The sequence below is a fragment of the Myotis myotis genome, unplaced genomic scaffold, assembly GCF_014108235.1.
Source record: "Myotis myotis isolate mMyoMyo1 unplaced genomic scaffold, mMyoMyo1.p scaffold_m19_p_32, whole genome shotgun sequence".
NCBI classification, from domain to species: Eukaryota; Metazoa; Chordata; class Mammalia; order Chiroptera; family Vespertilionidae; genus Myotis; species Myotis myotis.
The window spans coordinates 2010433-2032950 of NW_023416338.1; the positions used below are offsets into that span (position 1 = coordinate 2010433).

At 54.5% G+C, this 22518-nt stretch overlaps 1 protein-coding gene across 1 annotated transcript; it reads left to right on the plus strand.

The window, feature by feature from the left end:
• Positions 1-2882: 2882 nt before the first annotated feature.
• Positions 2883-5298, plus strand: KLF2 (Kruppel like factor 2). Its single transcript, XM_036302652.1, has 3 exons — positions 2883-3083; positions 3336-4152; positions 4630-5298. The coding sequence occupies exons 1-3, from the start codon at positions 3009-3011 to the stop codon at positions 4803-4805; spliced, it is 1068 nt and encodes a 355-aa protein (XP_036158545.1). The 5' UTR covers positions 2883-3008; the 3' UTR covers positions 4806-5298.
• Positions 5299-22518: the final 17220 nt, after the last annotated feature.

Below are 22518 nucleotides of genomic sequence, written 5' to 3' on the forward strand. Positions count from 1 at the left end.
GGATAAACTGTTACATCCAGAACATAGATCCTTACTCAGCGATAAAAAGAAATGAGCTATCAAGCCACGAAAAGACACAGAGGAACGTTATCTGCATATCGCTGAGTTCAAGAAGCCAGTCTGCAAAAGCTGCTTTCTGTTATGCGTCCAATTATAGAATATTCTGGAAAAGGTCAAACTGTGGAACCCAACCAGGGGTTAGGGAAGAAGGAGGGATGGAGGGTGGAGCGGGCGACGTTTAGGGCAGTGAAGTGATTCTGTATGAGAGTGTGACAGTCGACATATAAACATTGTACCTTCCTCAAAACCTACAGAACAGTGGTTCTCAACCTTCCTAACGCCGCGACCCTTTGATACACTTCCTCATGTTGTGGTGACCCCCCAGCCATAAAATTATTTTCGTTACTACTTTATAACTGTAATGTTGCTACTGCTATGAATCGTAATGTGAATATCTGATATGCAGGGTGTATTTAGGCGACCCCTGTGGAAGGATCGTTCGACCCCCAAAGGAGTCGCGGCCCACAGGTTGAGAACCGCTGCTATAGAACGTGCAGTGCCAAGCGTGAACCCTAAAGTAAGCCGTGAACTTAGTTAATAACAGTGAATCGATAGCAATAGCGGCCCTTCAATGTAACAAATGTACAACACTAACGCAAGATGTTACTAACAGGGGGAACTGTGTGTGTAAAGGGGGAGGTTACAGGAGAACTCTCTGTACTATCTGCTAACTTCTCCTATAAACCTAACATTGCTCTAAAAAAAATGTAAGTTCATTCCTTAAGGGGGAGGAACGGAATGAGCCAGAGCCGAGCAAGGGGAGAGTGAGAGGAAGGCACGCTTGGCGGAAGACACAGCAAGTACAAAGGCCTGGAGCGGGGAGGTACTCGGTGTGCTCCGGGTCCTGCAGGGAAACTGAGAGTGGGGAGAGGGGTGGGCTGGAGCGAGCTGCAGGAGCGGTTGAAGGTGGAGGGAGGGCAGGACCAAGGCCTGCAACTGCCTGAGAACCATGCATCTTGGGGACCAGACTGAATCCCCTAAATCCTCCCCTCACCATCCGATGGAGAAACTGAGGCTCAGAGAAAGGCAACAAGGAAAGCACTTGAAGAGAGCTCACAGGGCGTCACCTGCACTTCCACAAAGAACAAAGAGCCTGGGGACCCTCGCAATGTCCCTTTGGGGTAAGGTCCTAGTATCGCCTCCGTTTCACAGAGGAGGCAGCAAGCCCAGAGAGGCAAAGCCACCCACAGCGAGGGGTCAGGGGTCGAGGCTGATTCTTAGCCATCATGGCGGCAGCCACAGGGCAACATGTCTGGGCTCCACTCAAAGCGTCCAGCAGCTGGAACCGCAGAGGGCGTCTGCCCCTCCAGCAGCGGTACCTGCCACCGAAGCACCTCTGGGGCCGCACTGCCTGGCAAATAGGGTTTATCGGCAAGTGTTTGTTCAATCTCCCGTTGGATGAATCACGGTGAGGTGGCACGCCTCTGCGGCTCCTTCCAGCTGGGAGGGTCCAGGATTATGGGCCCCAAAGAGGTTCCTTGGCGCCGGTGTGGCCCAAAGGCCACCCCCGCGGCCGCAGCCCTGGTCTGTGGCACCCCAGCTGCTGTCAGCGGCACAGCCCTTCTGGCTCCCAAGGACAGGAGCTCCCTGCACCTCTCGCCACCTGGCCCAAATGTGGGTTCTGGAGTCAAGAGACCAAGGCTGGATACTGGCTCCAAGTCCTATCATAAGATGCTATCCCTCCAGTACCCAGAAGGCTCCCTTCCTACAGTTCTTGACTCACAGAACTCCTCCCGGGTGAGGTTCACATGGCCACCATCCTCTTCTCCCCCCTCTCACACACTCACTTCCTCTCTCCCTCCTCCAAGGCCCGTCTCCAATATACTCGTTTATTTTACACACACACCTCCGCTAGAGTGGAAGACTCCCAGCGCCCATTCAGTGCCCATGGGAGTGACAGCCCGTGGCTGGCAGGGCTGTGGTGTGGGGAACCCACGTGGTATATTTGAGAGGCCCACCAGGCAGGCTTGTTCCCGGTGCCCCGAACCAGTGCTGCATCTGTGCTGGAGCAGAGGCTGTCCTCTTGTCTTCAGTCTCTTCATTCATGCGAATCATGAATGTAAGGTCTTCAGACCTGCCTGCAACAGCAGGACCTCAGCCTCTCCCGGTGCCCCCGGGGCCCCAGCCGCCCTGCTCTGAAGGGCTTCCCGGAGGGACATTTCTTGCTGTCATCACGCAGGAGTTTTTGAGGGTGATGAGCAAGCATAACAGTGGGTCGAGCTAGGTGGGCCCCCAGGAAATGAGGGGCTGGGTCCCTCCATCCATCATGTGTCCTGGGAACCCCAATCTCCCCATCCAACAGGGTTTCTGGGAAACTCCACGCTGAGGTCGCTGGACCCGGGCACCTCATCCCTCTAGGTTTCTGGAGACCTTTCTGAGGCTGCGGGGCCAATCGTGCCACCCACCAGGGGTTCGGGGACCTCTCTGAGGATTTGGGGCCCGTGCACCCCATCCATCGGGGATCCCAGGAGGCCACGGGGCCCAGTCAGAGTCCCAGGTCCCCGGATGCCGCCCCCGCTCCAGGTCCTCCCCGTCAGCGCGCAGGCGGGAGCGCACGGGGTGCCCCGGGGATCCCTGGGCTTCCCGCGGCTGTTGTGGAGCGCGTGTTGATGCCGTCGCCCGGGAGACACGCGGGGGCGGGCCCCGGGCTGGGGGCGCGGCCCCGGCGCGCGAGGGGCCGGGCAGAGGCGCAAGGCCCTGGCGGCCGCAGTGGCCGGGGCCGCCGCCGCCCGCCGGCTTATATACCGCGGCTAAATTTAGGCTGCGCCCGGAGCTCGTCCCCATCCGCGACGCGTTTCCGCCGCCGCCGCCTTGGCCCGGCCCCCGCGCGCGCCGCGTCTATAAGGCTGGGGCGGGCCCGCCCGCGGCCCGCAGAGCCGTCCCCGCCCGCCTGCGCCCTGTCAGTCGCTCGCCGGTGTCCGAAACCGCGTCCGCCCGGCGTCCCGGCCATGGCGCTGAGCGAGCCCATCCTGCCGTCCTTCTCCACTTTCGCCAGCCCGTGTCGCGAGCGCGGCCTGCAGGAGGTGAGGGCGGCAGGGACCGCGGGGCGGCCGGCTCCGGGGAGTCGAACGTGGGCTGCGGGGTAGTAGAACGCAGGCGGCGGGGATGGTGGACTTAGGGTCGGAGAACCTCGGAGGTACCGAGGGCGAGCTTAGGGTCGCAGAACGCAGGCGGTGGGAAAGGCAGGCTCAGGGTGCTAGAACGCAGGCGGCGGGCGGCGGTCGCCGGACCCGCCGTGCGCTCACGCCCGTCCCCCATCGCCCTGTCACCCGCAGCGCTGGCCGCGCGCAGAGCCCGAGGCCGGCAGCACCGACGACGACCTCAACAGTGTACTGGACTTCATCCTGTCCATGGGGCTGGACGGCCTGGGCGCCGAGGCTGCCCCGGAGCCGCCGCCCCCGCCCCCGCCGCCTGCGTTCTACTACCCCGAGCCCGGCGCGCCGCCGCCCTATGGAGCTCCCGCCGGCAGCCTGGTGTCAGAGCTGCTGCCGCCGGAGCTGGACGTGCCGCCGGGGCCCGCGCTGCACGGCCGCTTCCTGCTGGCGCCGCCCGGCCGCCTGGTGAAGGCCGAGCCCCCCGAGGCGGACGGCGGCGGCGGCTACGGCTGCGCGCCCGGCCTGACCCGCGGGCTTCGAGGCCTCAAGCGCGAGGGAGCCCCGGGCCCGGCTGCCGCGTGCATGCGAGGCCCCGGGGGCCGCCCGCCGCCGCCGCCCGACACGCCGCCGCTCAGCCCCGACGGCCCCGCGCGCCTGCCGGCGCCTGGCCCGCGCGCCCCCTTCCCGCCGCCCTTCGGCGGCCCCGGCTTCGGCGCTCCCGGGCCCAGCCTGCACTACGCGCCGCCTGCACCCGCCGCCTTCGGTCTCTTCGACGACGCGGCCGCCGCCGCAGCAGCTCTGGGTTTGGCGCCGCCCGCCGCCCGAGGTCTTCTCACGCCGCCCGCGTCCCCGCTGGAGCTGCTGGAGGCCAAGCCCAAGCGCGGACGCCGGTCCTGGCCCCGAAAGCGCACCGCCACGCACACCTGCAGCTACGCCGGCTGCGGCAAGACCTACACCAAGAGCTCGCACCTCAAGGCGCACCTGCGCACGCACACAGGTGAGCGGGGAGAGGGGGCGGGTCTGGGGCGCGGGGCACGGGAGGAGGGGCGCCATCAGAACTACCCCCCCCCCCCCCCCCCCGTCGCGGCGAGGACCCGGAGATGCCTCAGGAGGCGCGCGCTCTCGGGACTCCCCTGGGGGCGTGGCTCGGGAGGTTGGGGAGGGGACGTGCTTTTAATAACCTTTGGGGAACACAATATTGGGGAGGGGGCGCGCGCTTAGGGCCCTCCTGGGAGTGTGGCTCCGGACCTTGGGGAGGGGTGCGCACTGAGGAACCCCAGGGAGAGTGTTGGAACTTAGGACACCTCTGGGGGCGTGGCAAGTGCCTGGGGTCCTTAAAGGTTCCAAACTCGGGGGGTGGGGGTCGGCTCAGGGAGTTGGCCTGGGGTAGGTTGCACGCTCCTAAGTAGCCACTCTCCGGGCAGAGGAGTCACTGGGAGGGAAACTGAGGCCCGCTCTCGCCCTCTCGCTGCAGGCGAGAAGCCCTACCACTGCAACTGGGACGGCTGCGGCTGGAAGTTCGCGCGCTCGGACGAACTCACGCGCCACTACCGCAAGCACACGGGCCACCGGCCGTTCCAGTGCCACCTCTGCGACCGAGCCTTCTCGCGCTCCGACCACCTGGCGCTGCACATGAAGCGGCACATGTAGCCGGACGCCCTGCCCACTCGCGCGCGGCCGTGGCGGGTCCCACGCGCCGGACGGACGCGGCCCCCCCTCGCAAACTGTGACTGGTATTTATTGGGCCTAAGGACTGGACGGGGCACAGCGTGGCCACCGAGGAGGCTCCCCGATGACGATGCCGCCGCCCTGGCCCCATCAGAGACTGAAGGCCCCGGTGGGAGAAGACCACGATCCTCCTTGACGAGTTTTGTTTTCAAAATGGTGCAATAATTCAGCGTCGTCTTCCCCCCGCCGGGTCTACACTAGAGGATCGAGGCTCGATGCCTTGTGAGAAAATACAGCCTTAATGTGTACTGTCTACAACATTTTTTATAATATTGTACATAGCGACTGTGACAGATATTGTATTATTGTAAATACGGAGACAGGTGGCCATTGGCCGCCTGGTTCATTTTTATAAGACTTTTGCTGTGTTGTTGTTTTTTTAATTAAAAACGTTTTGCATCTTTTTAAAAAAAAATCACAGCGCTGATCTGACTGCTTGAAAGCTGGGGGCTCGGGGCACTTGGGAAGGGCCGAGGGACAGTGGAGGGCAGCCTCGCCCGGCACAGGGGTGGGGAGTGAAAGTGGGTACTGCCCCGGCCAGCCCTCAGCTTGCCAGCTGCAGGCGCCCAGCTGCCAGAAACCTGTGGGTTTTTCTATAAATTTAAACACGGCGTTTTAGGACTGAGGAAGAGCTATTTTAAGGTTGTTCCCTGAGCCATAAATTGCCTCCTTTTCTCCAGAGCTGGCGAAAGTGCTGTCCCACTGACGTGGCCTCCTCTGGGCTGAAAAAAGCCTCAACTAATTCTGAAGCTTTTGAGGTTTTAGCCAAACTTCTGGAGTGTGCAGACTTTTTTAGGGGGGAGTGTTTCTTTTCTGGGGGGGGGGGTGTTAAGTTTCTGACATGCTTTGCCTTTTACTAGTCTTTCCTTTAAGCAGGATTTTTTTCTTTTTTAAGGAATGAGTTCCCCATCTTATTAGGAAAAAGGCCAAGCGTGGTGGGTGCTCTTTCTCCAGACGGGGAAACTGAGGCCCAGAGAGGTAGCTGTGGAGTGGTGGCCTGTGGGTGCTAGCTTGATCTGGCTGCTTCCCCGGGGGTCCTCAAACCCCACAGGAGGGGGCCGGGGGGTTTCTGAAGGAAACCACCTGTTGCTGGCATAGGAGGGACATGAATCCTCCCCCCGAGATGCCCTTGTGTGGTGGAGTCACATCAGAGCCTTAGTGGATGGAGCTGGCCACTCCAGGAACCCACCTTGCCAGCAAGGGTGGCCCCTGCCTTCTGCTCTGAAAGGCTCAGTGGAGCAAGGAGGTGCCCCTCCCTGACAGATTGCCCTGCCGCCCCTCGTCTTCCCCCTCCTCGGGGCCCTGGGTAGGTAACCATGGCCACCAACAATTGCACAAGTGTTTTCCAGAAAGTGAAAATAGCTCATAAGTATCGACTGTTTTAAAACACTCTCGCCCATTGCGACAGAGGCTGGGATTTCCTCCCTCCCTCCATCCTTCCTCCCCCCAACCCCCCAGGGCAGCCCTGGAAACAGCTGAGAGCGTTTGGTAATCCAAAAAAGCAGAAATGGGAGCTGACAATCTGATTCATCCTCCTCGAGTAAATAACCTGGCCCCACTTCCGCTGGTGTGTGTGTGTGTGTGTGTGTGTACGCGTGCGCTGCTTGTACCCGCTTTCTCTGCAGCTTTTGCAAAAACGGTCCCAGAACAGGACAGTGTCCCCTCGACCTGTAGACATGCCCCTCTTGGCTCAGATGGTCTCGGAGGCACCAGGCACCAGGGGCCGAAGAAAGACACGAACATGTCAATCATTTCTGGTAGGGTCTCCGGTCTTTCCTGTTGAGTTTAAACCTCCGGGGAAAGCTACTGTTCTGCTTCCTTGAAACTGCTCCCAGGTGTTGCCCCCACCCCTCCCTCCCCTCCCCCCTCCCCCAGGGCTTCTCAGTCCGATGAGAGGCCACGGACTGAAGCTGTGAGTGCCTGTTTTCTGAGCGCCTCCATCCATAGAATAGAAAGTGCCGAACTCCAGCACAGCTGTCCGGCTCAGCAGGCGGCAGCCCTGCCAGCGAGCGAAGGGCCCGCTGCTGATAGACGCAGAGATAGAGAGATCGCTCTCCCGATGCTGCCCCTTTTCAAAACCAAGTGCCAACGTCCCTCTCGTGGCTTCTCAACCAAGAGCACCCAGGATGAGGGATGTGTGGTTATCACAACGGGGGGGTGGGGGTGGGTGCTGCTGGCATCAGGGGGTGGGGCCGGGAATACTGCACGAACATTCTAGAATGCACAGGAAGTCCCCGCCACAGAAAACCATCAGGCCCCATGTGTCCGCAGGGCCAAGGTTGAGAAAGGGCCAAGGTTGAGAAATCTGCTCTGGTTCCTGAAAGATCAGCATCGTTCGTTGCTTTTATGAGCCAGGAGGTGGCCCTGTCCCAGGAGCAGGCTTCCGTGGCTGGTGCCACCTGGACAACGGCGCTGATACGTCACGGCGGGGCCCAGGCTCCGGTCTCTGGAAGAAGACACAGAACCCCAAAGCTTTGCCTTCCCATGGACCAAGCCCTGGAGTCACTTTGAGAAAATGTTAAATGTCAGAAAAAAAAAAAAAAATACCCTGCATTCTACACACATTCCACCCACAGTGGTTTTGGAGGGAGGGGCCGCCCTCAGTGGTGGAATTGCTTTCGCGTGGCTGTGATTATGAATGTATCCTTTTTGCCCCAGGCAAGGTTATAACAGTTTTTCCATGTTTTTTTTTCCCCTCCATGGTATGTTTTTATTATCCTTTTAGACAGCTGCATAATATTCCATTTAGATGTGCCAGGAATTGCTGGTACAAACAAGCACTGAGCATATATTTATATTTGGCCATGTTTCCGATTGTCCTGGGGGTGGGGGGGAAGCTTGGAAGGGATGAAGGGTGTTTTTGGTTTTTTTTAGGGGGGTGGGGCTTTGGGCAACACCAAAATGATCTCACAAGAGCGACCCCAGGGATGGGGGTGGGATACAGGAGCTGCTTTTCTGCTGAAGTTTCCTGTTGGTCAGGGAGCCCGGCACCTGCAGGACGGTGTGGTGTGAAGTGGGGGAGGGGAGCTGTCAGGGGTAAGATGAGCCCAGCTCGTGCCTGACTCAGCACCCCACCCCATCAGCAGGGCTGAGTTAGCACCCAGGCCCGAAACGCCCTGGGGCGTCTGCAGGCAACCGGTAGAGGTGGCTCCTGAAGGCAGCAGCACCAGGCAGCTCCCTCCGTGGGCGGGACCCACACTGAGCGGGGAGGGTGTGTGCCATTGGGGGGGGCAAGCCATTCTCTGGGGCGGGGCCGTCCTGTACGCTGCAGGGTGCTGAGCAGCACCCTCGGCCCCCACCCCCTCGGAGCCAGCAGCACCCATCTCCCAAGTTGTGGCGACCAAAAATGTCTCCGGATATGGCCAAGTGTCCCCTGGAGGCAGAATCACCCCAGAAGGATCACCGCTGGGCCGGGGCTCTGTGGACACCTGGAGACGTGGCACCTGTCACTGTCTGGCCTCCGGGGGCCCAGAATGCCGCACATGTATCAATATCACTGAGCGAAAGGGAGAGAGGAGGTGACTCAGACGCTGGGGAATCACCCTGGTTACACCAGCAAACCCGCCAGGAATGGATTCTAAGGACCCAAATCAGAGCTTTTCCAAATAATTGACACAGAGTGTTCACCCTTGGCGCTGCTGGCACCTGGGCCCGCTCACTCTGTGGGGTGAGGCTGTTCTGTGCCTGACAGGGTGTGAGCAGCATCTCTGGTCTTGACCCACTAGATGCCAGTAGCTCCCCCTCCCCCAGACCAACATGTCTCCAGACACCACCAGGTGGCCCCTGGGGAGGGAGGGGATGGAATCGCCTGCAGTGGGGACCAGTGCTTGGGCAAACGTTCTCCCCATGGAAGCCCCAGGTCTGCTCTATGGGCCTGTTTCCTTGTCTGACGGTGAGGATGCTGCAAGCCAGGAAACAACGACAGAATGGGGACCAGCGCCCGGCCCTGGGGTGTGGCCAGCACCGTGGGTCTCCCGTGAGGAGGGTGGTGTGCTTGCATTTTAAGTCTCCCTGCCCCCCACCATCTGTGTCTCTGTCTCTGTCTAGATGGGTAGAAAGATGATAGATAGGTAGATAGATGATAGATAAACAAATAATCTTCCAATCCTCCTCTCTCCTCTCTCTTTTTTTCATTTCTCAATCTCTCCTCTCCTCCCCTTCTTTCCCCTTCCATCTCACTGTCTCCCCCTCTTCCCCTGCCTTCTCTCTCTCTCTCTCTCTCTCTCTCTCTCTCTCTCTCTCTCTCCCCCCCCCCCCCCCTTCTTCCCATTAATTCATGATCTCGATGCCTCAGCCCCAAATGGAGTCCTGGGGAAGCAGAGGTGACTTCGCCTCAGCCCTTGCCCCAGAGCCAGTTGACAGGTTTGCCGAGTGACTGACCGGGGGCTAAACTGAGCTGAGCTCCAGGCTGGGAGCAGGTGCTGTCATCCTAGCCACTTCCCCCAGATTCTCGCTTTCGACCCTCCCCACAAGCTGGGACCCTCCCAGTAGCCTCCCCTGTTGTCCAGAGGCAGAAAGTGGGGCTCAGAGAGGGAAGCTGCCCGGGGCCCAGTGCTGGTACAGATGGCGGAGCAGGGCTCGAACTCAGGTCGGCCCAGTCCTGACGTCAGAGCTTCTACCGGAGCCTGGAAGCATCTGTGCGCTGAACCAAAGCAAACTGACAGTTTCCCTCCTCGCACTGGTTCCTGGAAGCCAGAGAGTCCCCTGGAGGCCTCCTCCATCTGCACATCCTAGAAAGCTCGTTTTCCAATGAAATGCCGGACCGGAAAGAACAGGGCCAGGAACCCAGGTGCTTGGGGAACCTGGCTTGGCTGGAATAGGAAGCAAAGGGAGGCCTGGGTGGCAGTTGCCCAAAAAGCTAAACAGAGAGCTGCCACGTGACCCAGGCAGCCCCCTCTCTGGCAGAGGCTCAAAGGCTGAACACAGGGACTCACACAGAGGCTTGTACATCATGTTCACAACAGCCCAAAGGTGGAAACGGCCCAAATGCCCACCAGCAGATGAACAGATAAACAAAATAGGGCTCGGCCATAGGAAGGAGTGAAGCACTGACATGCCACAATGTGGATGAGCCTGCACACACCGCGCTGAGTGCGAGGAGCCAGACACCAAGGCCCCACGTTGGGTGAAATGTCCAGAGCAGGTGTCCACAGAGCAGAACGTGGGATGGTGGGTGTGAGGCCACGGGGAGGGGGCACAGGGAGTATTTAATGGGGACAGGGTTTCTGTTGGAGGGAACGAAACAGCTTCAGAAATAGATGGTGGGGATGGTTGCATAACAACAGGAATGAAATTAGTAGAACTGAATTGAGTACTTAAAAACACTTAAAAAGTGAATACTTGAAAATGGTAAATGTTGTGGACGTATATCTTACCACAATTTTTTTTTAAAGGCAGGGAGTGAGGTTTCTGTGAGTCTGACTCTGGGCTGAGTATATGCCACGTGTCTGTGCTGAGTTTACAGGTGGGAACGGGGCGGGGGGTGGGGGGGCAAGGTAACCGTCCACAGAACGGAGCTGAGCTTTGAGCCTGGATCTGCCTGAAATGAAGGTTTTCCCACTGACATGCCTCAGCAATGGATGGTCTCAGGCCTCAGGCCTCAGTTTCCCCATCTGAAAACGACAAGGGCGTTGGGCCTGATGGCTCCTCTTCATGGGCCCCGTATTGGGGACAATTTGCCTCCCGAATAAAATCAGAATAAACCTAACGACTTGACTGCCGTGCCTCTCTCCTCACTCTTCTGTCCTCACGCAGCCACACTGGCCTCCTTGCTGCCCACCAAACACGTTCTCCTTCAGTCCTGCCTCCGGGCCTCCCCACGTGCTGTTCCCTGAGCCTGGAATGCGGTTCCCTGCATTCTTCCCATAGCCACTGGTGGCAGCCAATCCGAGCTGTACTGGGGACATCTCTGCAGCCTCGAAGCCGGAAATCAGATCCTCGGGTGAGAACAGGAGGCTATTGGCCAAAGGGCCCGGATCCCCGTGGCCCTTGCCAGGCCGGGGGTGGAGGAAGCTGGCCCCGAGTCTCAGGTCCCAGCACCTCTGCTTCCTGCTCTGGGCCTGCGGCAAGCGGCCCCTTGCTGACCCTCACCACACGGCTCCCTCTGTAGCCACATCCTGGGGAGGCCCCTCAGGTGCCATCGCCCGTCCTCGCAGAGAAGAAACTGAGGCCTTGAAGTGCTGCCCAGAGCCAAACGCCGGTGCCGGTGCCGGACGCCCGCCCTGAAGGTGGGTTTTCCCCGCACAGTGCGGCCTGGACGCCCGGGTTCCCCCCGTTTCATGAGGGAGGCGGAGGGAGGGGCCGTTCTCAAGGCCCCGGGGCCTGCTCCCACCCCGCATGGCCGGCAGCCTCCAGCTCCCCCAGCGCCTGCCTCTCCCTCTCCATCCTTCCTGTTCTTTCCTTCTTCCTTGTAAAATACACATAACGTGACATGAACCATTTCAACCACTTGTAGTGCCCAGTTCAGTGGCATTAGGTACAGTCACACGGCTGTGCCGCCGTCGCCTCCATCCGTCTCCAGGGCTTCTCTTCATCTTAAAAACGGAACCTCTGCCCTGGCCGGTTTGGCTCGGCGGGTAGAGCGTCGGCCTGCGGACTGAAGGGTCCCGGGTTCGATTCCGGCCAAGGGCATATACCTTGGTTGCGGGCACATCCCCGGTGGGGGGTGTGCAGGAGGCAGCTGATCGATGTTTCTCTCTCATCGATGTTTCTAACTATCCCTCTCCCTTCCTCTCTGTAAAAAAATCAATAAAATATATATGAACAGGCCCATCTCACTGTCTCCCCCTCTTCCCCTGCCTTCTCCTCTCTCTCTCTCTCCGCCCCCCCCCCCCCACCTTCTTCCCATTAATTCATGATCTCGATGCCTCAGCCCCAAATGGAGTCCTGGGGAAGCAGAGGTGACTTTGCCTCAGGCCTCAGTCATATAAAGTTAGTCATGAAGCACTAACTCCCCAGCCGCTGGCACCCACCACCCACTTCCTGACTGTGAATCTGCCCCCCCCCCCCCCGCGACCTCCTGCCAGTGGGATGGCACGGTGTTTGCCCTTTGGTGACTGGCTGGCTTCCATGAGCGCCCTGTCCTCCAGTTTCACCCCTGCCGTGGCGAATGCCAGCACGGCCTTCCTTTTCAAGGCTGAATAGTATTTCATTGTGCGGACCGACCACCTCCCCTCTGTCCACGCGTCCTGCAGTGGACACTCGGTTGCCGCCGCCGTTTGGCTGTTGTGACCAGTGCCGCTGTGAGCGTGGCTGTGCTTCGAGTCCCTGCCTTCCGGCTGTGGGGGTTCTACCCAGAAGTCGAACTGCGGAGCCCTGTTTTCTCTCTTTGAAGCGTCGTCCCCGCCACTCAGAGGCTCAGGAGGCGTGTTTTCTTTCCCGAGCAGCTCACCCGGGAGCCGCCGGCCAAGGCCAAGCCCCTGGGTGTGTTCGGTTCTCAGGTCTTTACCAGCTCAGAGCCGGGTCAGCTCCAGCCAGCCAGACTCTGGGCCTCGGTTTCCCCCTCCGCGAAATGGGAGCAGCAGCGGGAGGGGGGAGGGGAGCATTGCCAGCGCCCTGGCCTCGGGGCGGCCCGGAAATCTGGGTTTTGCAGCAGCCGGAGCTGTGCAGAGAGGCAGAGCATCACCGGAGCTGGACAGGCCTGCGGTCGAGGTGCCACTCACACCCGGCACACCCAGCCGCCTGCTCAGCCTGCAGGATGCGCTGTGTGCAGTGAGCACCCTGCTCCCCCAGGCCCCAGGCCTCCAGGACAGCCTCCCGAAGGGGGGACCCAGAGGCCTGACACCAGGCCCAGAGACCCTCCCCCAGGCAGGGCCTGAGCTGGGCCGAGGCTCAGGATTCCGGGTCCTCACCCTCATTCCAGAGGCCACTCAGGGGGACAGGCTGCCCACCTCCAGCTCCCTCCGCCCTCCGGAGCCACAGGATTGGTCACCCGGGACCTGGGCACGTCGGCTGAGCTCCTGCCAAAGACACGCTGCTTGCCAGGACTCGACTCCGCTTTAACCTAGAACAATGTGAACAGAATATTCTATTGACAAGCCTTCCTCCACTCTCCCCTCCCTGCCCCACTTTCTTTCTCGTTTAATATGGGGACCCTATAAACCAGCCAGGTTTCACTGACCTCAAACAGCAGCAGACACATTCTTCTCAAGTGCGCAGGGAACATTCCCCAGGCCCGGCCACAAAGCCAACCTCAATCCACTGAAAAGGGTCAAGATAATACAAAGTATGTTCTCCCAACCGCACGGGATGGAAACAGAAATCCGAAACAGAGAGGAACTTGGCAGATGAAGAAATCCGTGGAAACGAATAACAGCGGTGCGGGAGCGCCTGCTCCGGGCTTGGCCAGCACATCCGGGAGGAAGAGAAGCATGCGGGCCGGAGCTGCAGATCGCGGCTGGCGCTGGCGTGGGAGGCAGCTCTGGCTTTGGACGAGGGTGTTGTAGGCGGTGGGGGTTTGGGTTTGGAGGCACCCAGGACTCGTCTGTAGATTTGGGGTGTCTGTGAGGTTATAGCCTCCAGAATGGGAACCTCGTCATCTTCTGTGGCCCCTGAGAGCAGCTCCCCATGCTCTGAGGCTGGCAGTGGGTCCCCACTGGGGCCCTGCTTCTGAGAGCCTGTGCCAGCTGTCCAGAGCCACTCCTCCCTTGCTCATTTAGAACATGCTAGAACCCCTTCATTCAGCATTCTGACCCTTTACGGCCCGCGGCCCCCTCCTCTGAGTCTCTACTCCTACACCACCCTCAGTCCCCATCCTAATCTCTGAGTCCCACCTCCCTGCCCCAACTCACCCTGCCTCTTCCCCAATCCCATATCTTTGCACAGGCTGTTCCTGGTGTCCAAAAGCCTTTCCCATGTGTCCACATGGCAAACCATAGTGCACTCTTCCAGGCCTAGCTCAGGTCACCTCCTACGGGAAGTCTGCCATGACTCCTCAAGCAGAATCCTTGCTCTCCGCCATGCAACCCGACCTCAGCAGGGTGGAGGCGTTGGCATGGGTATCTGGTAGCCCTGGAAGACGTGCCTGATCAGCCAGCCGTGAGGGGTGCTGCAGGAGTGGGGGGCTTCTTGGGTGACAGGATTTCCTATCGAGTCCAAAAGAGCCCAAGATGATGCTGAATAGAGTGTGCAGTGTAGACAGGACCGGGACTGCAAAGGCCCAGTTTGATCCAGTGTTGCTGGGTCGTGTGCAGTGTGGATGGAACTGGAGTCCACTGGCCCAGGCCGCCCCCAGCTCTGGTGCCCACCTCCCAGCGAGAGCTTTCCCTGGGTGGGTCAGAAAAGCAAACACATCTTTGTCCACTCATCCATCCGTGGACACCAAGGTGCTTCCATGTCTTGGCTATTGTGAATAATGCTGCAGCGAACAAGGAGGTGCATCTATCTCTTCAAAATAGCATTTTGGATTTCTTTTGATAAATACCCACAGCTGAATTGCTGCATCATATGATAGTTCTAGTCTTAATTTTTTGAGGGGACCTCTGTACTGTTTTCCATAGTGGTTGCACCAATCAGCATTCCTGCCAAGAGTGCACGAGGGCTCCCTTTTCTCCACACCCTCGCTAACATGTATCCCTTGTCTTTTTTTAGAACAACCATTCTGACAGAGGTGCGGTGATATCGCATTGTGGTTTTGGTTTGCATTTCCATGATAATTAGGGATGGTGAACATCTTTTCAATGAAATATTACTCTACCACCACAAAGATGAAACCTTGCCATTTGCAACAACATGGATGAACCTAGAGGGTATTACGCTAAGTGAAATAAGTCAGAAGGAATGAGACAAAAATCATATGATTTCATTTACATGTGGAATATAAAATAAACAAAAAAGAAACAAACAAAATAAAACAAACTCATAAATATGACAGCAGATTGGTGATTACCAATGGGGAGGCTGGCAGGGAGAGGGTGACATGGGTAAAGGGAGTCAAATATATGGTGATGGTTGAAAACTAGATTTATAGGGTGAGTAAGCTGTAGTGTACACAGATATAGAATTATAATGCACATCTGATGTACTTATATAATGTTATAAACCAATGTTACCTCAATTAAAAACAAAAGAAAATCAGCCCTAGCTAGTTTGGCTCAGTGGATAGAGCCTCGGCCTGCGATCTGAAGGGTCCCGGGTTTGATTCTGGTCAAGGGCATGTGCCGGAGTAAGGGCTCAATCCCCAGTAGGGGGCGTGCAGGAGGCAGCCGATCAATGATTCTTTCTCCTCACTGATGTTTCTATCTCTCTCTCCCTCTCCCTTCCTCTCTGAAATCAATAAAAAAATTTTTTTAAAAAGGAAGAAAAGTGAAACAGAGAGTAATGTTTCCACACTGTGGGTGCTCAGCCTCTGCTGCCTCCTCCCTCTGTCCTCCTGTGTAAGCGGAATGCCATCTGGGTGGCCTCGAGCAGGACCCAAAAGTGGGCATGTGGGCCGTGGCCCAGGGACGCTGGCTCAACCGCCTGTGGGCCACACTCGGAGACACTCGGCTCCGCATTGTCAGAGTCACTCAGGAAACAGTTCTGCATCATCAGACACTGCTCTCGAGCTGCCATCCTGCCTTCCTGGCTACATCCTGATTGCCCTCCACCTCATCACCCGTGATTTCAACCTTGACCCCAAGTTGGCCTTCTGGGGACTGTCCCAAGATGAAAAGACACACTCCTGGGCCAAACCCCTTGTCTATGACTTTGGGGTTCTGTGATGTTCCAAAGCCAGGAGGAAAAGCAGGAATCAGGAATCCAGCCAGGCCCACCCCTCCGCTGGGCTTTAGAACCTGCCCAGGACTCCAATCCTGACTCTCCAAGCAGAATTCTCCACATTCCCGGTGGTGTTTCCGTTGAACCCCAAACCTCAAACACATCCTGATGTCTCATTTCCTCAACGTGCCCGGGTGACTTAGACCAGCTTGTGGGGGTTCATTCGCTCGTTTTGAGTCATAGGAAAGTGTGTTGAAGGAAGGGTTTCTCATCTCAGAAGTAGGTGGTTGTTTCATCTAACATAGTCGGTTCCCACCAACCTCTGCCGGCTTCTGTGGAGCTCACTGGAGGAGCTCCTGGCCGACTCTCCCCTGCTGGACAGGATCTGGGCCCTCGGAGACAGTGGGGCAGCCCTGGCGACAGGCAGGGTCTGGGGGCCCTGACAGGTCTGAGCTGAGCTCTTGAGTTCACCACGATCAAGCATTTCCACCTCTGCAAAAGGGAGTCGTTAGCAGCTATCTTGGTGGGGCACGGTCTGATGGGCAGGCCTGCACTACGCCTGGCACACAGTAGGTGTGCAGTGAACGCATGGGGGCTGTTATGAGAGAGCTAGTGGAACTCTAAAGAGTAAGCCCACACATTCTACATAATTCTGCTGGTCACGGGGAGGGGGCATTGTGGGCGGGGGCAACTGGTATGACAATCCCGATGTCACCAGCAACTGTCTGCCCCGAGCTGACTTCTGCTCAGGGAGAATCACTGTAGGACCTAACTTTGTATTGGAACTTTCTCGAGTGTAAATGGGCATCTCTTGGGTGTCTTTTTAAGTGGGAGGAGCCTTGAAAGGGTTTTGCCTACAGCAGTGGTCGGCAAACTGCGGCTCGGGAGCCACATGCGGCTCTTTGGCCCCTTGAGTGTGGCTCTTCCACGCACATTACAGTGAGATTGAAACCTCGTGGCCCATGCGCAGAAGTTGGTATTTTGTGGAAGAGCCACACTCAAGAGGCCAAAGAGCCGCATGTGGCTCACAAGCCGCAGTTTGCTGACCACTGATAGAGGAAAAATTTTTCTAATTGCTTTATTGTTGTTGCTTTGTTTGGGTGAGAAACGATTTGAATTTGTGTTGCACTATTCATAATAGGCAAATGGTAGAGAGAACCCAAGTGTCCATCAAAGACTGACTAAACAAACATGATGTGGCCCATCCATACAGTGGAATATTCCTCAGCCACAGGAAGCACTGAAGCACCGATACAATGTGGATGAACCTGAAAGCATCGTGCTGAGGGCAAGAAGCGAGATGCAAAAGGCCACATGTTGCATGAGCCCATGTATACAAAATGCCCAGAATCAGCGCGTCCATAGGCACAGAAAGCAGATCGGCGGTCGCCATGGGATGGGGCTGGTTGCTCCTGGGGACAGGTCTCCTTTCGGGTGATGGAAATATTCTGGAACTAGAGAGAGGTGATGGCTGCACAACATAGCAAGCATAAATGCCACAGCGTTGTACACTTTATATGGTTCATTTTATGTTACATGAATTTCGCCTCAAAAAACAAAATCGGTTTTAAAAAGAAGCAATTGGGAATCGAAGCTTCGATTGTAAAGCTTCACTTTTTTTAAGTGAAGTTCTTTTTGTGAGTGTGATTGTGAAATAAAATTCATCAAGGGAGACATGGATGGCAAAACATGGCATTTACCTATACACAATGTGTTCACATGTTTACAAGGTATATACACATGTACAGCGGGATATTACTCTGTCTTAAAAATGAAGAACATTCTGACACAGGCTGCAACTTGGATGAACCTTGAGGACATGATGCTGAGGGATATAAGCCAGGCACCGAAGGACAACATTAGTGACTCCGCTTATATGAGGTCCCTAGAGGGGTAAGATTCCTAGAGAGTAGAATGGTGGGTGCCAGGGGCTGGGGAAGAGGGGGAGTGACGAGTTGGTGTTTAATGGGAACAGAGCTTCAGTTTTGCAAGATGAAGGGCGTGCTGGAGATGGATGGTGTGATGGCTGCACAACAGTATGAATGTATTTAATGCCACTGAACTGGGCACTTAAAAATAGTTATGGTGGTGAATTTTCTTATGTGTATTTTACCACAATTTTATGAATAACTAGGAAAGAAGGAAAGAAAATCCTGTCACCTCCCCCATCAACTAAACCATCTTCCTTGACCCAGTCAATGAGAGAGAGAGAGAGAGAGAGAGAGAGAGAGAGAGAGAGAGAGAGAGAGAGAGAGAGAAGAGCTGGGAAGCTCATACAACTCAAGAAAGTGGAATGGAAAATGGAAAAAAGAGACAATTTTCTTCCGCCTTGGCCTTCCCTGGGAGGGCCAGACAGGGACGGTGAACCGACTGGCTGGGGTGTGCCATGAGGGTCAGAGGACCATGACACAAGAGAAAGGAGGACGACTCTGTGACCTCAAACAGATGTCCTAGAGAGCAGGTGCTCAGGAGGCTGAGGGTCCCTGGGATTTTTCCGAGCTGGAAAAGATCCATTCTGTGGGCATGTCTCAGTCAGGGCCTGAAGAGAGAACCATATCCCATGGCTCACACTCCAGCTCCTCAAGCTTAAATGCAGGCGGTTTCTATGCATGAATGCCAAGCCATTTCCAGTAAGTCTCACTGTCAGCTTAAAAATAACCACCGTGGAGGCCGGGACAAGCGCAGGATACAGGCCAGCAGTGCCACAGAGGGCAGTGGCTTCTGTCCCCTTCAAGCGGAAAGCCCCCTGGCCAAACCTCTGAATTAAAGGCCACATCCTGCTTTCGGACACGACCGTCATTATCAAATGGTGCCCAGTCATGGGCTTGGTCCACGGAGCCCCCTTCTCTCCCCAGACCTTCATACGATGGCACAGAAAGCACGTCAGGGCTTGGCCTCCTGCCCCTCCTGCACCCGACACCAGCTTTCTTTAGAATGAGATTCCCACAAGGAGGAATAAAGTAGTTGCTTATCTAATATAGACAGAGCCACCTCTCAGCTTGCTCCTGGCCAGAGCGCTAGACTATATCAGCCTTGCTATCGCAGTGCGAGCGCTCACTATCACAGCAGCCATCACGTTAATAATAACCATCTGAATCAGTAATGACAAAAACCACTACAACTGGCTGGAGGAGGGGGAAATGGGGAGGTGTTGGGTATAGAGTTTCAGTTTTGCAAGACAAATTCTAGAGAGCGATTGCACAACAATATGAATATTCTTAACACAACTGAACTGCACACTCAACATGATTAAGATCGTAAATTTTATGTTATGTTATTGTAAACCACAATTAGTAATTTTACTAAAACTACTATGGGTCTCAGTACCTAAGTGTTTAGAATATGCTGGGAACTCTGCTGTGATCCACACAACAGCCCTGAGAGGTCGATGTTATCACCTCCACTTCACAGATGAGGAAGAATGACTCCCGAAGTCACCGCTATCAACAGGGGAGCCGACTTACACCCCGTCTGTCCGGCTCCAGCGCTCTGCCCTTCCCAGCACACCCAGGGCCTCTTCATAACTCCGTGACCTCTCTGCTCGCCCGCAGGAGAGGAAAGCCCTTAGTCGCTTATCCCGGGATCTAGAACCAGAGGAATCGGAGTTCTGGTCTACCACATTGTTCTCTTAGAACCAAGACCCCCACTTCCTTTAAAAAGTGTGTTTATGGTTCAACAATGGCTGCATCTTGTGTTGGGTCTTTTTTTGGCTCTTGGAGTGGAAACTCTGCCCTTTGTCTTTAGTACAAAGAAACAACATTCATTGCAGACCACTATCTCTGAAGTCCTTCTGCTCTGGTCCTCAGAGAGGATGCTGGCTTTCGCTGAAGGTTAGCGTAGGAAAACCATTGGAAAGCTGCAGATTTGTTCATTTATTCAACTATAATGTTTCTTATGATGTAAAAGTTTTTAAAGTTAATATAAATATATAATTATATTGATGTATTATATATTTCCTATATTGATATAATTTATATATCAGTGATATATTTTATTAGTGATCTATTCTTTGTTATCTTACCCTATTTATTATATTATATATTTATTTGAACTAGCATTTCTCCCTTAGCTAACAAATGGTTATCAAGAGTGGAAAAATATTTTAACAAAATATATTTGAAATATAACATTGCTTAAATATAAGGTGTACATGCTAATTTGATACATTTATATACTGTATGCGTTCAGGATTGCCACTGCAGCGAAAATTAGCACCTCTATCACGTTACATATTTGTCATTTCTTTATAGTAGTTGGAATATTTCAGTTCCAGTCTCAGCAAGTTTGATGATTATAATAATGTTGTTTATTCATTTTAAAAATAATAGTGTTGCTTACATGTGAACAAAATATGTTAAATCACAATGAGGCTAGCACGGATGACATCTATTCCATTTTCTTCTTTTACCTGAAATCCAAAAACTATGTGCCTGTCTAGAAACTTGAATCATAATTTTTAAGAGCGTCACTGGTGGTCAGGTCCAACCTGCTTGGCCAGATGGTAAACTGAGGTCCTGAGGGTGTGGGAAGTGCGCCCACGGTCATGACTCAGAGTGCGCACACAGCACGGCCACCAGAAAGCAAATCAAAGAGATATTTAAAGACCCACTAAACATAAACACAACGTGAGCCATGCCAGCCCACATCACGTAATTTCTCTGGAATAGGCATCTGATAAGGATCACATTTCCATTTCCCTTTATATTTTTCCAACAACAGCTCATGATACAATTTGTACAGCTCTTCGTAACTTGGACTGGGGAAAATTTTGGGAAGAAAAAAAAAAGTCCGTGTTTCAAAGGAACCAGATCTGATAAGGGAACAGAAATATTTACTCCATTATTTCAAGAGGCAGGTTCTTTGTTTCTCAGACGCTTCCTGTTTTAAAAATAGCTTTCCACAACTGTTCCAGGACTTGAGTGTACTTTTCTATGAAATTGGCTTTGAAGATGTGATTTCGTTTACTTGGAGCAAGTTGCAGATAATCAGTCATTCTTTTTCCAAAATGATGTTAAGACCAGGTATCCTGAGCCCTTGGGTTCTGGTCCAACTGCAGCTGGAGCTGGATCACTGGACCTGGAGGGGATAGGAACCCGCTGCCCCAGGTGGGGGAGCCGGGGGACATCACCTCCTAAGGGGACAAAGGTTTCCAACCATCAGGGCAGTAAGTCGCCAATATTACAAAATCAGAAGTTGCCGCTCATCTGAAGATGTGACTTGCAGAAATAGAGTGTTACTTTTCATTTTGTTAGGTGTGATCACGGCACAGCGGTTATGGGGAAAGGTGCCACATTTTTTAGCAACACGTACTTGAACATGGATGGGTAACATGACGTCACAACCAAATTGTCTTAAGGCACGTCTGCCAAAGGGAGGAAAGGCAGAAAGGGATTGGTGAAGCGAAAGTAGCAAAATCAAAACGAGAGTTGATGCTGGGAGATGGTTGTGGGGATTTACTGTGCTCTTCTTGCTGCTATTATGGTTGGAGATTTTCATCAGTCATTTTTTTCACACTGGATACTTTGTTTTTCAGGAAAGGGTGTGAGTGTTCTCTGTCAAGGAAGAGGCAGAATAGAGCCAGTGGGAGTGGGGATGGGCTGGTGGATGCAAGGCTGTGTACACAGCAGATGTGTGTGTATGCATGTCTGTGTGTGTGTGTGTGTGGCTGGGGAAAAAGGAAAAAGATTTAAAACTGGCTCATAACCTTATTTTGGAGGGGACTGAGAACTTCTAAGAATCAGATGAAAAAGTCATGGACAAAAACAAATATACACAAAAAACACAAACATTGAAGCCATCCCATTCCCCTTGGTAAGAACTCTTTCGATCCATTGCATGGTCTTCAACTCAATGCATTGCAAGGTCTTCAATTCAACGTATGGTCTTGCATTTATAGGACATAAAGAGCCTCTTTCTGTGTCTTTTCTGGGTACATTGAAAATGTAAAGCAGCAGCCGGCATAAGAAACAAAGCTTTTCTAAGACCAGCCAAACACCGAGCCACCGCCACTGGCGGGTTTTGGGGCTCTGGGCAAATAACTGCAGACACTGCGCCTTGGTTTTCCCATCTGGAAAATGGGCTAACACCCCACCCTCCTCACCTACAAGGCTTCTCTGAGGTTAGAACAAAATGATAGAAGTTGAACAGCTCTGAAAACTGTGAGGTTTTTGCCAAATAGTGTGGGTCTCGTGTTCGAGCAGGGAGCTCGGGCCGCCTTGGAGAGAGGCGATGCGGTCCGTCCCTGCAGGGCCATGGTGGTGGGTGGGGCCCACGGTGCTGCGTTTTCAGGTGTATTCTGGTGGCTCCTCCACGGAAGGAGGAAGCCTTGGGAATCACCTCCAGCCACATTCTGGAAGCTGCTTACTTTTCCAGAGGATTAGGGGCACCTGGCAGATTAGGAAACCCATAAGCCTCACACCAGGCCTCAGACCCGTGTCACTACTCTGACCTTCTCCTCAAAACTGTAAAGGTACCAAGACTAAGGAAGTCCCAGGAACTGTCCCAGCCCAGAGGCACCTCAGGAGACATGGTGACTAAATGCAACATGGGGTCCTGGGACAGAAAAAGGACACTCAGGGAAAACTGAGGAAATTGAATAACATACGGGCTTTAGTTAATAATAATGTCTCAATATTGGCTCCTTAACTGTAACAAATGTTCCATACACATGTACGATGTTTAAAACGGGGAATTGTGCGAGGCCTTATGGGAACTCTCTGTAGTATCTTTGTGATTTTTCTGCAAATCTAAAACTGGGTTTGAAAAGTAAAATTAAAGTGTAAAACCAAGCAAATAAATAAAGTCAGCCTTTGTTATCCACAGGGGATGGATTCCTGGGCCAACACAGATACCAAAACCCCAGGATGCCCAAGTTCCTTATATAAAATGGTGTGGTATTTGCATGTAACCTACATATCTTCTCATATACTTTAAGTTAGCT